Source organism: Loxodonta africana, chromosome 12 (assembly GCF_030014295.1).
Source record: "Loxodonta africana isolate mLoxAfr1 chromosome 12, mLoxAfr1.hap2, whole genome shotgun sequence".
In the NCBI taxonomy this organism is placed as follows: Eukaryota; Metazoa; Chordata; class Mammalia; order Proboscidea; family Elephantidae; genus Loxodonta; species Loxodonta africana.
The window spans coordinates 95,502,324-95,519,948 of NC_087353.1; the positions used below are offsets into that span (position 1 = coordinate 95,502,324).

The window sequence follows — 17,625 nt, forward strand, 5'->3', positions numbered from 1 at the left end:
TTAATATATTGTGGCATAATACACTACCCAAAAGCACTGGATAATAATTTTCCTTTATTTTGCTATTGAATCTGAGGCTGACTGGGCTTAGGTGTGCAGTTCTTGCTTGAGGTCTCTCATGCAGACCTCAAGAACTCAAACAGACTGGGGTCGGTGTCATCTGAAAGCTCTCTCACATGTCTGTGCCTAGAATGGAAAGATTCAACTATCAGGAGGCTGGAATACCTGGGCTCCTCAAGCATTCCTATCTCTATATAATAGACAAAAAATAGATGATAGATAGATAATTGATACACACATAGCTATAGATGTTAGGTAAGTAGGTAGGTAGGTAACTAGGTAGGCAGAAAGACAGATATTATGTTAGAGAACCAGAAAAGCTGAATTTACATGACTGGTATTGATTTAATCACTATCTTAATATTACAAAATGTATAATACTATACATGGACACTAAGAAAGATAAATGAATGAACAGAAGCCATAATCATTCAAGTGCAATAGGTTGTGACCATCTTTATTTATAGGTTTTATTCACAGAGTCAATTGAGGATGCTGGTTATCTGGGAAACAGCTTCCTTGAAGAAGCTGAAGTCCTTAGGAAAAATCAGGCTCCAATTACTTTTCCAACTCTTGAATCAAACATTATAACAACAGGTCGTTCTGGTGCAATAAGTGCTCTCTTGCCTAATTTTAAGGGGATCTGCAACAGTGAAATGGGCATATTGAGAACCAATAAATGAAGCATCAGTAAAAACAAAAGCAAAGTAGACAATGTAAGGACAATACTGCTCTAAAAACATAAAACACTACTTTTGCCATCGTATTTTTTCTTTATATTTATCCTAAACTGTGCTAAGACTAGATAGTAAAAATACTCATCTATTCATTTTTTCAGCAAGATATTTACAAACAAAACCATGGAAGTTTGTGTTCTTTTCAATTTAAATTAGGAGTAAAACTAAGAAACTTAACATTTACACTAGATTTTTAGGCATTATTTCAAACCATTCTTGAAAAGCCATTAAAAGTTAATGTTGTGTATGCTGAAACTTGTGAGGTAATCATAAGTAAGTATTCTACACTTTAATTGTATGGGCAAGCCCTAACTTCCAAAGAATTCAGCCACACCTAATCATTGAAACTAGTTCAATGGTGAGAAGAGGGTTTAAGAAGCATTATGCCTTTGTTTTCTAACATCTTCTTGAGCTCTCAAGTGTAATGTAAATGATCAACTTCTGATAATGTCCAGTCTTTTCATTTGTACTTGGAGTTCCTCGGTGCACCATAACTCCAAGTTTTAGCACAACCAACACTCTAAAATTCTGATCTTAATTGAGTGAAGGGCAAATAAGTTGTGGTGGAGTGTGAGTAGCCAATGAGGATTCTGCCCCATCCCAGGTATGCCACAGGTCTGCATCTCTCAGGTCTGAGCCCCCTGTTTGTACACACCTACAAGACTGCTACTCAGCTGCCCTAAAACCACAAATAAGATGGAAAACATCTCAAACTACCCCAGACAGAGTTATTATTTTGTTGTCAAAAGAGACCAGCTTCTCTGGACTGGAAACCCTGGAAAGGGAGATGAAGTATCCAGGATGGCCCTGGATTGTGGTAGTACTTCACATCTCCCAAAAAATCTTTGAATCACTGGTTCTCAACCTTGGCCACACGTGGAGGGGTGGGGGGGGGGGTAAGGAACCAATGGGTGAGCTTTTAAAGCCACACTGGGCTAATATTAGAATTTCTGAGATGACCCAGGCATCAGGAATTTTTTAGCTCCTTGGTGATTTCAATGGATGGGTGGTGGCTGAGAACCACTGTCACACAGGAGATTCTGTAAGGTCTGCTGGAGTTGAGCATAATTCAAAAGTCAGGGCAGGGCCATCACTATGCTACATGATTATGCACAACAATTCTTCATCTTTCAAATTGACTTGAAAGAGAATTTAAAACTTTGCTCTAGTTTAAATCCTATCACACATATCTGCATTTATTCTAAATGATCTTTACAAAGCCACACACATAGAGATCCAGAACTGAAAGGCTATGAAAGCTCATAGATGGCTTCCAATAGATTCTACGGCCAATGGAACAACTTATGAAAACACTGATGAGTACATTTTTAATACAGATTTCCTCAGTTTAAAATACTTCCAATAAAATATTATTTATGAAGGGAATTTACTGCCTGACCTGCGTTTCGTTACAAGGTTTGATGGAAAACTCCTGCAGAATTCTGATGATAGCAAGTTTCATGTTCATAAGGGCAAACCTCATGCCGATGCAGTTTCGGGGTCCAATTCCAAAGGGCATATATAAGTAAGGATCTATGTTGTCCTTGTTCTCCTTACTGAACCTGGTTCCACAAGAGTAGACAAAAACACGTTAATGAAGCATGAAAACCACAAAAGCTACATATTTGGGGTTCTCACTTCGAACCCTCAGCTAACAGTATACAGGATATTTTCACAGACTAGTCACTGAAATCCTACTATGGTTTTTTAGCTATGAGAATTGGAAGGTAGAGATCCTTTCCATTCCCCTTACACTATAAGAGCTTTCAGTCTTGTTGAGGAGATAAGATGAATGCTGTTTACTAGAAAATGCGTCTTTAAACATTACAATTACACTCAAGGTGGTGAGATTTTTGCACTATGAAATGCACTTGGGAAATAAGACTCACTGAAGGAAAAGTAGGTTCCTGACTCAACTCACACTTCTGTTGGTTGTATTCTCATTCAGAGAAGGAGCAAATGCTTCCCACTATTTGTTTCTGTTTCCCTCTCTTCTTCATTTCTCTCTTCTCCTCTCTACTTTCCACTCTTTTTTTAATCACTTTTCTTCATTCCTCTATTCTTATTCTTCTCTTCCTCCTCCTCCTACTCCTATTCCTCCTCCTTCTTCATTCTCTCTCTCTCTCTCTCACTAATAGAATAGGTAAAGTCACATAATTTACACAGAAATGTGATGCCACCATACTATAGCATAATAACTGATTTCCTTCGCAACCTGCTCCACCAAGCTATATATTTTCTCAAGACTGGACTCAATTTAATTCAAATTTGATTCCTAAATATTTAATTATATTAAGGAAAACAATATTGATTGCAGAATATGATAATGGTATTGTAGTTAAAGTTTTTTCAACAGTCCTTCTATTTTAGAGTACATTCTAAAATAACTACAGGTTAAAAAATGTGATGTGCTACAAAATAATATGAAAATAAGGAGGAGGGTAGTGGTGCCAAGTGGATATGGCCAGCAGCCATGGATTAATGGTTTTGCAGGCTGGTGATGGGCACATGCAGTCACATTAATAGTATTTATGTCAAAAATTCTTCATAACGGACAGGTTTTTTTTTTTTTTTTTTTAACAGTTGAAGTTCTCACTCTCTGGTCCAGTCCATAACACATGTTGTTGTTGTTGTTAGGTGCCGCTGAGTCAGTTCTGACTCACAGTGACCCCATGTACCACAGAACAAAACACTGCCCAGTCCTGTGCCATGCTCACAATCATTGTTATGCTTGAGCCCATTCTTTCAGCCATGGTGTCAATCTATCTCACTGAGGGGCTTCCTCATAGTAACACATAGTAAACACTTAATATCTGTTTGGTTATTGAATTAATCAGAGAGAAGTACAGTGAGTGATCTCTGGTTTTGTGGAATGAAGCTATAGTGGGTGAAATGGAAGACTTTGGAGGAACCATAGAAGTCCTCTGCTCTAGAAAACACAGGACTTAGTCAACTTAGATTTACTCTTCCTACAAGTCCTTTCAACGTTAAGGAATTCTACACTGTCAAAAAAAAATGGAATGAGTAAATGCTTCCTAACGTTGGCGGTAAATTCAGAGAACTAAAATGAACAGCACTGAAAAACTAGAAAGAAAGAAAAAAGACTACCTAAATAAAATAAAAAGGTGGTTAAATAAATTATGCTGTGTGTATACAACCACCAAAAGTTGAGATATACTTACATCTATGTTTATAAAAAAAAAAACAATTATAGTCTGCTGTTAAATAAACAGTTAAAAGCCAAACAAAATATGATACTCTTTTAATTTTTAAAAATATGTATATGCAGAGAAAAACAACCATAGCACATACATCACACTATTAATGAGGATTATCTAAATGTCTTGGGACTATGGATGTATAGTTTTCTTTCCTTTTTTTAGTCTACCGTTTGTAAAATTTTGACAAAAACCAAAATCATTTTTGTAAGAAGAACAAAGCTTCCAAAAATAGATATTATAAGTAAATGATCATATAGGCACGGGTTTGTCATCTGCACTTAGAGATGTCAAAATGTGTTCAGACCAGCCTGGGTCAGACAGGGTTCCCTTTCCCAGGGGTCCTGTACCTTTCAGGAATGAACTTATCAGGTTCTGGCCAGTGTTCTGGGTCTCGTTGGAGAACAAAGATTGGCACCATCACCACTGTCCCTTTGGGAATGATCAGTCCCTTGATTTCAACATCTTTCTTACAGACCCTCTCAAGTCTGCCAGCGATTGGGAATAATCTGAGTGTTTCATTCACCACCATGTCAAGATACTCCATCTGTAACATGCCATCATACGTGGGAGGTGCCTGGGAAGAAAGAAACAGAGTTCATAAAGTTCAGATTCAACTCAGTCTAGGCAGTACTATTGAAGTATTAGGATCTCCAAAGAATATCTTACAATGGTAAAGGACCTCAGCATTTACAAATCATTTTTATACCTACCATGTTCCTTTGACCTACTCAATGGCCCATTGAGATTGGTGGAGCAGTTATGAATATGGAAGACACTCGGGAAAATCCCCTAAATGGGGCCTGAAATCTCCAGCATTATCATGCAGGACTTCCTCTTGCAAACAAATGTGACTAACAGACTATGACCATTACTTCTAAGTATTATATGTGCAAGTTACAGTACCTTTTAAAAGGAAGGCCACATATGTGTACCAAGGTAAGAGAAAAATTAAATGGCCAAATCCCCGATTTCACATAAAACTTTGTATTTCAGAAACAATGTTTACTAACTCTTCTGATATTTAAACCAGCATAGATATATGATAGATTGATTGATTCATTGATAGTTAAGGCACAGAGGGAGACAGAGACAAAGAGACAGGATATAGAGAGAAACTTCTGATATATAAGAGCATACATAGATGATAGAGGAAAGAAGGATGGATGGATGGATGGATGGATGGATGGATGGATGGATGGATGGATGGATGGATGGATGGATGGATGGATGGATGGATGGATGGATGCATACATGCATACATGCATACATGCATACATACATTGAGAGATATATACATTATAGATAGATGATAGATAGATAGATAGATAGGCATAGAGAGACAGAGAGAGGCGTATGGAGAGAAACACTATGTTGTATAGAAACTGTAAAAATAATTTGGGAAGAAACTAATCGTTCTTACCGCAAATATAAGAAGGCTATATGATTGGATGGTACCAGGGCTCACAATTTCAGCTCTGGGGAAATTTATAAGGAAGATCAGAACCCCACACTGGGGCCATCCGCTATTGCTGGGACACCCTCCTAGTTGCCACTTCAAGGTTTAGCTGTGTTCACTCACTGCCAAAAAAGCCACTCTAAGGAATTCCAACTTAGAAGATATTTGCCAACAGTGTAGGCAACATGTGGCTATCCCTTGATGCTGTGTTTCAGAGGCAATATTATAGAGGTTAAGACTTTGGCTCAGGGGCAAGGCACACAGAAGCATATTTTGGCTTCCTCACATCTCTCTATATGACCCTGGAAAACTTATTCTATCTCTCTGCAACTCAGTTTTCTGATATGATACATGGAGATAATTACAGTCACTAGGATCGCTATGAGTCGGAATTGACTCAACGGCAATGGGTATCTCATAGGGTGCTGTAGTAGACATACACTGCTCACTGAATATCCATTGAGCCTCCCACATTTCCCAGCCCATATGAAGTTAGATGAAGCCAGATTATCACCTTTGTGAATGGGCTGTGATCTGAGGTGAGGTATGTCGATTTGGGACCAAAGAATTTTGAGGGCCAGTGTGCAACATTTTAGCTCTTTATTTCTTCTCCCCCCGACCCAGTTACCATGATGTCTTCATGTTCCAGACAGTGCAGCTGCAAGATGCACCACTTGTTCATTATGCAAGATCATCAACACTTACGCTTTTTGCAAAATCTCTCCTTAAATGTGGTGGGAAGGCATTCTTGCTAAGACTCCACCTTCACCCTCTCTCTTCATGCATCATCCACTCACCTTATCGGGAAAAGCTGCATCAATCTCCCTCTGCAGTTTCTCCTGAATATCTGGGTGTGTGGCCAATAAATACATAACGAAGGAAAGAGTAGTGCTAGTGGTCTCATAGCCAGCAAAAATAAACATAATTGATTGAGCCACAAGCTCCATATCAGTCAAAGCTGAAAGGAGAGGAAATGTACTTTAGCTGGTCACTGTGAGAAACATCACAGTGTAGATGAAGAGAAACCCTAATAAAATATCCAAATCCCCAGGCGAATAATGGAAAAGAGGTTCAGGTTCACACTGGGAATAGTTTACATTCTGATACCCATCTTAGAGATATAGAAGAAGAAAAAAAAACTGTTTTAATCTGGTTATCCCAGGATGTATACTATTTTTGACATTTTGCTCTTAGTTATGCCACCTGCACCACCAGCACAGCTGGGTAATTTCAAGAGACAGCACTTCCATCTAATGTACAAAGTGTTAGCGGGATGACTTTGGAGGATCCTAAAAGGATTTTAGTTACAACTAAATTATTGAGGAGCATTCTCCCCCAAGAAAAAGTTCAATTATTCTATTTAAGGTATAGTTTAATTTTTTTAATACAGTTTGCTATAGCTTAATTGTAGGGAAAATTAAAGATATTTTCACCTAAACACATTTAGGGAATTTTAAGGGAACAGCACTGGGCTACAGAAAACTCTTGCTACTCAAAGTGTACTCTACAGACCAACAGAACTAGCATCATATGGGAGATTTTTAGTAATGCACAATCTCACACCCCACCTGGAAACTACTGAATCCAAATCTGCATTTTAACATAATCTCGAGGTAATTTTTGTGCACAGTCTAGCTTGAGAAATATGAATGCCATTGAAAGACATCAGGTTAAAGAAGACCTGAGGTACAACTCTTCAAAATGGATGATCACAGATATGCACAGGAACTACAGAGATAGAAAAGAAGCTAGAAGAGTGGATATTTACCTGTGTGACGTGATGACTCACCTGGTAAAAAGCAATCTGACCTTTGGTCTTGGTTCCTGAGAGATGGACAACACCTGGCTAATGAATGGGGATGACAAGACCAAGAGGGACCACCTGGGGTGCCCGATGTTAACTAGCCTCAGGAGGTGTGACGTAATCTATCATGGCCACAGAAGGAGCAGAAGGAGGCCAATAAGAGCCCTGAAAACGGAGGCTCAGATGGGCTTCCTGGTTGGTGACCATGGATGGTCCTCTTTGGGTCATGGAAGCTCCATGCTGGGACCCCTCCCAGACTATACCCTATACATATGTTTATTTGTATCCTTCTTGGTTATAAAATAACTTTAGTCATAAATATGGTATGCTTTCTGTGAGATTCTCTGAGTATTTCCAACAAATTATCAAGCCCACTGTGGCAGTGAAAGCCAGTTGGGACCACCGTCTCTTTCTAATTTTGGAGCTCTAACCTACCTTTTTTTTTTTTAAACCTACCTCTGGTTGGCTAAGGATCTCTAATCTTATCCAGATAAGTAAGGGGAAAAGTGGGTAAATCACACCTTTGGGGTCAGGCGCATGGTAAGGATTAGCATGAATTCAATCTTCAAAATGTGAGGATGGATTCAGTCCTCACCTTCTGACTTCTCCATCCTTGTTGCCAGCCACTCGGGTGGCCCTCTATCTCCAGCTCTATAGCTCACATGTGGCTCAGAGCTCACAAGTTAGAAGGATGCCTTCTTTCAGACCAGCTTTCCATGCAGCAATTCTCTGACCTTAGCCAACCAGAGGTAGGTTAAAAAAGAAAAGTTCTGTTTTTTTTTTTTTTGTAGGTTAGAGCTCACAAATTAGAAAGAGACAGTAGTCCAGAAAACCCTGGTGGCATAGTGGTTAAGTGCTATGGCTGCTAACCAAAGGGTCGGCAGTTCGAATCCACCAGGTGCTCCTTGGAAACTCTATGGGGCAGTTCTACCCTGTCCTGTAGGGTCGCTACGAGTTGGAATTGACTCGACGGCACTGGGTTTGGTTTTTTTTTTTTAAATCTAATCCAAGGCATTAAAATAGCACAAGAATGAATGTGTCAACAGACAGGCATTGCCCACCGTGAACTACGGAAATACAGGGTCCAATGAGTAAAATTAGCAATGCTTATTCAATTAACACAAAAATGGCATCTTCCTCAGGATCTGTCCCCTCTATTTGCTCTATTTATGTAAACCAAGCAGTCTTTGTGATCGTAAGTTGGCCTCCCCATCTTGGTGTTTCTCCTGAGAGAAGCGAAGCATGTTCAGAGGTCTAGTCTGTTGACTGGGGCTATATTAAGACCTTTAGCAACCTGGAGCACTGAAATGAATATGGTGCCTACCCCCACCATGTATTTCATATCTAAAAACAATACAAAATGTATGTAAGTAAAGAGTTCTGACTTCCAAATGATGGCTTCTGTGATGCTGTTGTGGGTAAATACAACTCTCAAATTCTTTTCCCCACTTAGAATGTACCCCCATGACACTGAATTATCATTGGAGTACAAACTCTAGGTTTAGAGCTCTGTTTTACAATATAGTAACAACTAGCCCCATGTGACTATCTGAACTTAAATTTTAATTAAATAAAGTTAAAAATACAGCTCTTCAGTAGCCGTAGCCACATTTCAAGTACTCAGTAGACACATTTATCTAGCAGTTACTGTATACAACAGTGCAGACAGAGACTATACCCTTCATCATTGAAAGTTCTTTTGGACCAGGTAGACAGATAGAAATAGAAAAAGAGATACAGAGGATATAGAGATAGATAATACGTAGATAGCTGACTGCTATAGATGATAGCTGGATATAGATTGTGACAGTTCATGTTATCCATCAACGTGGTTAGGCCATGATTCTCCTCCTTTTTATAATATAATGTAATGACCTCCTTGATGTGATCTGAAGTGATCAGCCAGTCATTTGCAAGGGGATTTTCTCCAGGGGTGTGGTATGTAGCCAATAAATATCTGGGCATTCTGGCAAAGCACAGTTGCTTGTTCTGGATCATGTTTCTGGCTCATCATCATTTGACCTTCAGTTCTTGGCACTTGAGCCAGCAGCCCACCATCTCATCTGCCAATGCTAGATTCATTGGCCCCTGAAGCCACGTTAGTCAGGAGACATCTCCAGTCAACATTTGACCCACCAACTTTGGGACTTACCAGTCTCCATGGCAGCATTTCCTTGTGATAAATCTACATATATATAAATACTTCACTGGTTTTACTTCTTTAGAAAACCCAGCCCAAGACATAGGTGACAGATAGAAAGACAGACACACAGATAGATTTAGATGTAGGCACAGATACACGTTTATTTACAGTGATGTGCTTAAGTCAGCTCATCCCTGTTCTCTAAATTCACTTGTTAAATATTCAGAAATTTTGTGAATTGATTGTCATGCCACTGGAGGCTGGTATTGGAACCTGATGGAACTATTTACGTCATGGATATACACTATTAATTAGAGCTTTTTTTTTTTTTTTTGGAAAAGAGTTGCTTTGTATTACCGGAAACAGATATATATTTATGTTTCTTACTTGTGTGTCAATATGTTTTGTTTTCTTAATTTTGTCCATAAGAGGATCTAAGGGCAAAGAAATCCCAGTAGCAATGAGCACACCTAACCCCCAGATTTTGGTTTCTCAGTACCATTTCCTACTAAATAAAACTAGGGCTCCTTGCAGATACGACTGATTTCTGGGTTGATCAAGTGAAATAGAAGAAAACCTGGAATATCTTCTGTGTAAAAGCAAGGAAGTACTCAGAAAATGAGAGTCACATGAAAAGGATGCAGCTGTCACTTTGAAAGAGCTTCCACTGAACTACCCTGAGACACTCTGAGTATCAAAATAAACCATGGTAGTGTAAGAGTAAAGTAATACTCTATGAGCCCATAAAGATGTAAATAAATAAATGAGGGAGAAGTAAAGTTCTCCCTTGCAGTGGAATATCAGCTCATAACTGTGTAAGGAAGGACAGAATTAGAAAACCATCATTTTGCGGCCATCATAAAACTAATTGCTTCACTCAATAATCAATGGATAATAAAACTAGTACATGAAAGTTCGAAGAAAAGCAATATAATTACATAGTGTCAAAGGCTCGCTTGAACAAATTAATTATTAATGACAAATAAAACTTTACAGTAGATTAAGCTATTGAACAACTTTAACCAAGAGCTCCAAGTTGGCATCACCAATATTGGGACACCGTACTTCCTGATGAGATGGCTTGAAGTAAATTTTAAGGCAGGAGTTCTGACTAAGGGCTCTGGGAGAAGCCTAGAAATCTACATTTGAGACAATCTACCAGAAGTTCTAATGTGGGTGATCGATAGAACCCTGACTGACTTCTGTGCATGAAATTCTTATTTTATGCTTGTCTTTCAATCTTTGAACAAAGCTGTGTGCCAACTTTTAGATAATGCCTCTGGCTATCATTTATAATTTCTGAATGTGTCTCTTTCTTTAACTGGGCAGAAATTCTCATGTGCCTGGAAAATTTCCTGCACATTTTCAAAACAACTTCCTTCCTCTGAGCCACCCCATCAGTATCCTTTCCAGTCACTATCTTGGTTACCTTTATGGGACATAATTTCTTTGGAATTCTGGGAGTCGATCATCAGCTGAAGCAAATCCACTTGGTGCTAGAAGCAGAAAGAGAAATTCCAGTGACACAAAGTGCAAAGCTTGACCTCATTCCTGAGAATATGGCCCCTTAAAGTCCATGAAGTCAGACTGGCTTCGCTGAGTCACCAGTGAACTGAACCGTACATTTGCAAATCTTAAAGACCAAGATGTTTCCCTGGGAGAAATCTAGCTACCATATCTCACTGCTTTGGGGACCTTGCCCTCCCTGATGCTTGGCTTTCTTGACTTTTGGACACAGCTTCTTAGCCAAAGAGTTGTCCGCTCCCTCTCCTGCCATACTTTCTTACTCAAGGAAAAAACTCTGACTTCAGCCTTTTTGTAGTTCAGCCTTAATTCCATGCCCTCACTTAGCCTTGCATTACTTCTTAACCAATGACAACACAGATTAAACCCTGACATTTCCAGAGCTCATCTGCTGCTTTCTGTGAGCATCTTCCAATACCACATCCTCCCCAAAATCTACACAATCATCAAGGACACCCTGGGGTACTCAGGCCTGCTTCCCTTACCTCCAGGCATTCTTGTGCTACTCTCTTGGCCTGGTGAAGGCAAAGCTAAGTCAGCCATCTTATAGCCTTAATGCCCAGAGAAGACTTCTGCCCTCTTCAGACTAGGAGAGGGCTGAAATTTAACATGGGCGATATTCCACTAGTTAACCTGAGGTGCCTTCCATTGCATAATGTGTAGAGCCTGAGGCTTGGAATTGAAATGATTGTTTATCAATGAAGAAATGCTGAAATTATAACACCAGTAAGTCAATATTTCAACAATAATTTTTATGATTAGATGATACATTAAAGAAAAGGGAAATGGTACATTTTTTAACGTCAGTAATATTCATGCAGGAAACATACTAATCCTCAAGGCAAGTATTAAATTTTAAAAGCTGTATCTATGACTCATTATTTATCTCCTTCCCCAGTTTCCATATTCTTCATTCCCCCCAAAATGTAGAAACTCTCCTGCTCTAAACCCTACATACACATTTTTTTAACGAAGCAAAGTACATGAATCATATATATATATATATGCACTCAAATAAATCATCAAAAAGTGAACCTGAGGTTTATTGAATGTGGCAGGGCCAAGATGATGGAGTAGTCAGACGCTTCCGGTGATCCCTCTTACAACAAAGACCCGAAAAAACAAGTGAAGTAGTTATACATATGACAAGCTAGGAGCCCTGAATATTAAAGGCAAAGTTAGGAAATCAGACTGAGTGGCAGGGGAAAAGAGAGACAGTTCAGAAGTGGCAAGGAGTTGCCAGACCTGACTGGGCAGGAACCAGCACCCCTCAGGCACAATCCCCTGGAGTGACTGTGGTGGGGCTGCCAGTGGCATTCAGGGTGCAGTTTTCTCAGGGAGAGACAGCAAGCTGCACAGTCTACTGACACCTCCGGAACCAGAGAAGAACAGCACTTTCAGCAAAAGCTAAGTACCTGCATTTATTTTACCACACCTCCAGACCCCAAGCCAGCTTCAATGGCTGTTGATTTCCCTGGGCCTGAGATAGGTCCTGCTGAGCACCCTGAGCCTCTCTCCCAGCCTTGGAGAAGGAATCAACTCACTATTAGGGGAAAAGATAATCTGCCAGCTTCACTAAGCTGGGGAGCTCAGGACAGAGGTGGCTCCTGTCCAGGCACAAATGGTCAGCACTGTGTGGTCCCATTTCAGGAGATTAGGCCCTTGTTGGCAGACTGCAACGGTGTATATGCTTGAGATCTGACTTCAACTGTTTCATCTGTGTGGTGGAGAGATGGGTTTTTGATGTTTGACACCACTCTGCCTATTAAAGACAGTCCTCACCTACCCACATCAGGGGCCTAAGGACTGGTGGCTCCACCCACATCACCTAGCCATCCACAACAGTGGTCCAAGGAGAAGTGGTGCCTCCCAGTCCTTACAAGAGAAAGCATTGAGTGCCCATGATCCGGCTGCAGAACCCACCCACCTATGCTCTCTAGGGAACAGGGATACACTTTGCTCACAGACACTCGGGGGATGGTTACAGCCCCTTGCCTTGATCAAAGTGTGACTCCCTGCTGCAATCAGATACCTGTGGCTACACCAATCACCCCTGCCCCTCTAAGATTGTAGGACAGAGCCTGTACCACTCACTTGATGACCAACTACCTGGACACCTGAGCAGAATGTATACAAGAAAAGTGAATGGACTCCTAGGCTCCTATGCCTGATAAAAGCTCTACCCAGCTGGTGACAGGATGTTAGAGCCTCAAACATGAAAATAATCAAGATAGCTCACTCAAGCAACCTATTTGGGCATAAAAACAAAAAAACCCAGTGCCGTCGAGTCGATTCCGACTCATGGCGACCCTGTAGCATATCATAACAAAATAAGGCAAGAAGCTAGGATACAGTAAGCAAACATAAAATGAACTAATACAATAACTTACAGATGGCTCAGAGACAACATTCAATATCAAATCAAATAAAGAAGCCATTAGAGAAATGCAAATCAAAACTGCAAGGAGATACCATCTCACTCCAACAAGGCTGGCATTAAACCAAAAAACACAAAATAAGCAATGTTGGAGAGATCGTGGAGAGACTGGAACACTTATACACTGCTGGTGGGAATGTAAAATGGTACAGCCATTTTGGAAATCAATCTGGTGCTTCACTAAAAAGCCAGAAATAGAACTACCATAAGATCCAGCAATCCCACTCCTTGGAATATATCCTAGAGAAATAAAAGCCTTTACACGAACAGATATATGCACACCCATGTTCACTGCAGCACTTTTTAAAATAGCCAAAAGATATATTCCACTCCTTGGAATATATCCTAGAGAAATAAAAGCCTTTACACGAACAGATATATGCACACCCATGTTCACTGCAGCACTTTTTAAAATAGCCAAAAGATGGAGGCAACCAAGGTGCCCATCAATAGATGGATGGATAAATAAATTATGGTATATTCACATAATGGAATACTATGCATTAATAAAGAACAATGATTAGTCCATGAAACATTTCATATCATGGAGGAATCTGGAAGGCATTATGCTGAGTGAAATTAGTCAGGTGCAAAAGGACAAATATTGTAGAGACCGCTATTATAAGAACTCAAGAAGTAATTTAAACACAGAAGAAAATATTCTTTGATGGCTACGAGAATGGGGAGGGAGGGAGGGAGAGGTGTACTCATTAATTAGATATTAGACAAGAACTATTTTAGGTGAAGGGAAAGACAACACACAGTTCAGGAGTGGTCAGCACAACTGGACTAAACCAAAAGCAAAGAAGTTCCTGAATAAACCGAACATTTCCAAGGCCAGAGTAGCAGGGCTGGGATCTGGGGACCATGGTTTCAGGGGACATCTAGGTCAACTGGCATAATAAAATCTATGAACAAAACATTCTGCATCCCACTTCAGTGAGTGGTGTCTGGAGTCTTAAACGCTAGCAAGCGGCCATCTAAGATGCAACAATTGGTCTCAATCCACCTGGAGCAAAGGAGAATGAAGAACACCAAAGACACAAGGTAGTTAGGAGCCCAAGAGACAGAAAGGTCCACATAAATCAGAGAGTAAATCAGCCTGAGACAAAAAGAACTAGACAGTGCCCGGCTACAACTGATGACTGCCCTGACAGGGAACACAACAGAGAATCCCCAATGGAGCAGCAAACCTCAAATTCTCATAAAAAGACCAGACTTAATGGTCTGAGACTAGAAGAACCCCAGAGGTCATGGTCCCCAGACCTTCTGTTAGCCCAGGACTAGAACCATTCCCAAACCCAACTCTTCAGGTAGAGATTGGACTGGAGTATAAGATAGAAAATGATACTGGTGATGGCTGAGCTTCTTGGCTCAAGGAGACGCATGAGACTATGTGGGCATCTCCTGTCTGGAGGGGAGATGAGAAGGCAGAGGAGGACAGAAGCTGGCTGAATGGACACGGGAATATGGAGGAGAGAGGGACTGTGCTGTCCCATTACAGGGAGAGCAACTAGGAGTAAATAGCAAGTTGTATATAAATTTTTGATGAGAGACTGGCTTTATTTGTAAATTTTCACTTAAAGCACAATAAAAATAAAACGTGAACATGAACACTTTCATGTAACCACCACCAGATCTTACCTTTTCATTATCTTTAAGGCGGCTTTCTTTCATTCTTTGTACAGATTTTGTGAAAAAATCAGTAGCGTCTCTTGGAAACAGAGAGATGTTTAATGCTTCACAAATTGGAGTAAGGAATGGAAAGAGTGCTATAGGGACAAGAAGAGAAAAAAGAAATAATAGTGAAAACGCACATTTTTCTGGAACAATTGTAACTTGCTCTATCAATCAGATGAATGAAAGAGACCAGGATTCTCAACCAGGAGCCATTTCTTCCACGGCCCTTAAGTGGGCTTCTGGGCCAGTGGCTGAGAATAGTGGTACCTTCCTCGTCCTTGCACTGACCAAAGGTACATGATTAACTATCCTGACCTCTTTGTCTTTTATGAATTGTACTAGAGTTTCTTTGGGTAAACCAGACCATAGTCTGCTTCGTTAATTAATAATGCTTTTCCAGAAATAATAGTAAAAAATTTAATACAAATTATGGAATGAATTTAAAATTCAACAAAAGGAAACTCACAAATATGAGGAAATTAAGAACACTTTCCCAAATAACTAGACATGGAAGAAACAAAGAGGGAAATTAGAAATTACTTTGCAATTAATTGAAAATGAAAACTCTACAGACCAAAATTATTGATATGCAGCTAAAGCTGTGCTAAGATGGAAGATTATAGTGTAAATGTCTATATTAAAAACAAGAAAGATCTCAAATCTAAAACCTAATCTTCCACAAACCAATTGTATTTTGATACAACACAATGAACAATATGAAAAAGAAATTTAAAAAGTTTTCCATTTTCAGTACCATCAAAAACAATAAAATACATAGGAACACAATTTTTAAAAGAAGAGGAAAACTTACACACTTAAGAAACTATAGAACATTGTTAAAGAAATTAAAACCTAAAAAAAAAAACAGGACTACATCCCACGTTCATGGATCAAAAGACTTAATACTGTTAAGATGGCAACACTCCCCAAGTTGATTTACAGGTTCAAAACATTCCATATCAGAATCCTAGCTGGTTTCTTGGTAGGAATTGACAAGCTGATTTAAAATCCATATTGAGACGAACTAATAAAAAGTCAGTACCACAAAAAAAAAAAAAAAAAAATGACAGAAATAAACTCAGCTGTCAATAATCACACTGAATGTAAAAGGTTTAAATGCACCAGTAAAGACACAGAGAGCGGCAGAATGGATTCAAAAAACATGACCCATCAATATGTCATCTACAAGAGACACACCTTAGACACAAAGACATAAATATATTAAAAATCAAAAAATGGAAAAAAAAAATACCAAGCACTCAGCAACCAAAAAAGAGCAGGAGTGGGAATACTAATCTCATATACAATAGAATTTAAGGCAAAATCTACCATAAAAGACAAGGGAGGACATTATATAATGATTAAAGAGACAATCCGCCAAGAAGACATAACCTTGATAAATACCTACACACCAAATCATAGGGCCCCAAAATACATAAAATAAAGTAACAGCATTGAAAAGAGAAATAAAGAGTCCTATTTTTTATGATAATAGTAAGAGACTTCAACACAGCACTCTTAGTAAAGTACAGAACATCTAGAAAAAAACTCAAAAAGACCAAAAAAAAAAAATCTAAAGGATGCAGTCAATCACCTTGACCTCAGAGACATATATAGAACAATCCACTCAACAGCAGCAAAGTATACATTCTTTTCCAAAGCACATGGAACATTCTCCAGAATAGACCACATTTTAGGCCACAAAGCAACACTCAGTAAAATCCAAAACCTTTGTAGTAATACAAACCATCTTCACTGATCACAATGCCATAAAAGTAGAAATTAATAACAGGAAGAGCAAGGGAAAAAAAGAAAAAACTTGGAAACTGAATAGTGACTTGCTTACAAACCACTGGGGAATAGAAGAAATCAAAGAAAGAATTTTAAAAATTCCTAGAATCAAATGAAATCACATTTACCAAAACCTTTGGGACACAGCAAAGGTAACCCTCAGAGGTCAATTTGTAGCAATAAACACACCCATCAAAAAAGAAGAAAGGGCCAAAATCAAAATGTAAGCCCTACAACTTGAACATAAAGAAAGAACAGCAAAAGAAGCCCACAGTCATCAGAAGAAAGGAAATAATAAAGATCAGAGCAGAAAGGAAATAATAAAGATCTGAGCAGAAATCGAATGAAATAGAGAACAGAAAAAATAGAAAGAATCAACAAAATCAAAAGTTGGCTCTTTAAAAAGATCAACAAAATTGACACACGACTGGCCAAAATGACAAAAGAAAAACATTAGAGGAAGCACCGTAACAGAGTACTATGAAAAACTATAAAAAATTTGAAAACAAGAGGAAATGGACTAATTTCTAGAAACACACTACATACCTAAATTAACACAAACTGAGGCAGAAACCACAAAAAGCCCCATAACAAAAGAAGAGATTGACAGGTAATTTTTAAAAATTCTCAACAACAACAACACACACACACACAAAAAGCCCTGACTGGAATGGCTTCACTGGAGAACTCTACCAAACATTCAGAGAGGAGTTCAAACCAGTACTACACAAACTCTTTCAGAGTACAGAAGAGGAAGGAGGACTCCTAAATT

General features: G+C 39.1%; 1 protein-coding gene across 2 annotated transcripts in view; it reads right to left on the reverse strand.

Moving 5' to 3' along the window:
* Positions 1-446: 446 nt before the first annotated feature.
* The window catches only part of LOC100677576 (cytochrome P450 3A12-like), a 45,288-nt gene continuing 28,109 nt past the window's right edge, over positions 447-17,625 (reverse strand). For both annotated transcript variants that reach the window (XM_003416504.3, XM_023555935.2), the window contains exons 8-13: positions 15,027-15,154; positions 10,851-10,917; positions 6,272-6,432; positions 4,366-4,592; positions 2,197-2,359; positions 447-703 (exon numbers count right to left, since the gene is read on the reverse strand). In XM_003416504.3, the coding sequence (XP_003416552.2) occupies positions 608-703; positions 2,197-2,359; positions 4,366-4,592; positions 6,272-6,432; positions 10,851-10,917; positions 15,027-15,154 (842 nt within the window). In that variant the 3' untranslated portion in view covers positions 447-607. The remainder of the gene's footprint in view (positions 704-2,196; positions 2,360-4,365; positions 4,593-6,271; positions 6,433-10,850; positions 10,918-15,026; positions 15,155-17,625) is intronic.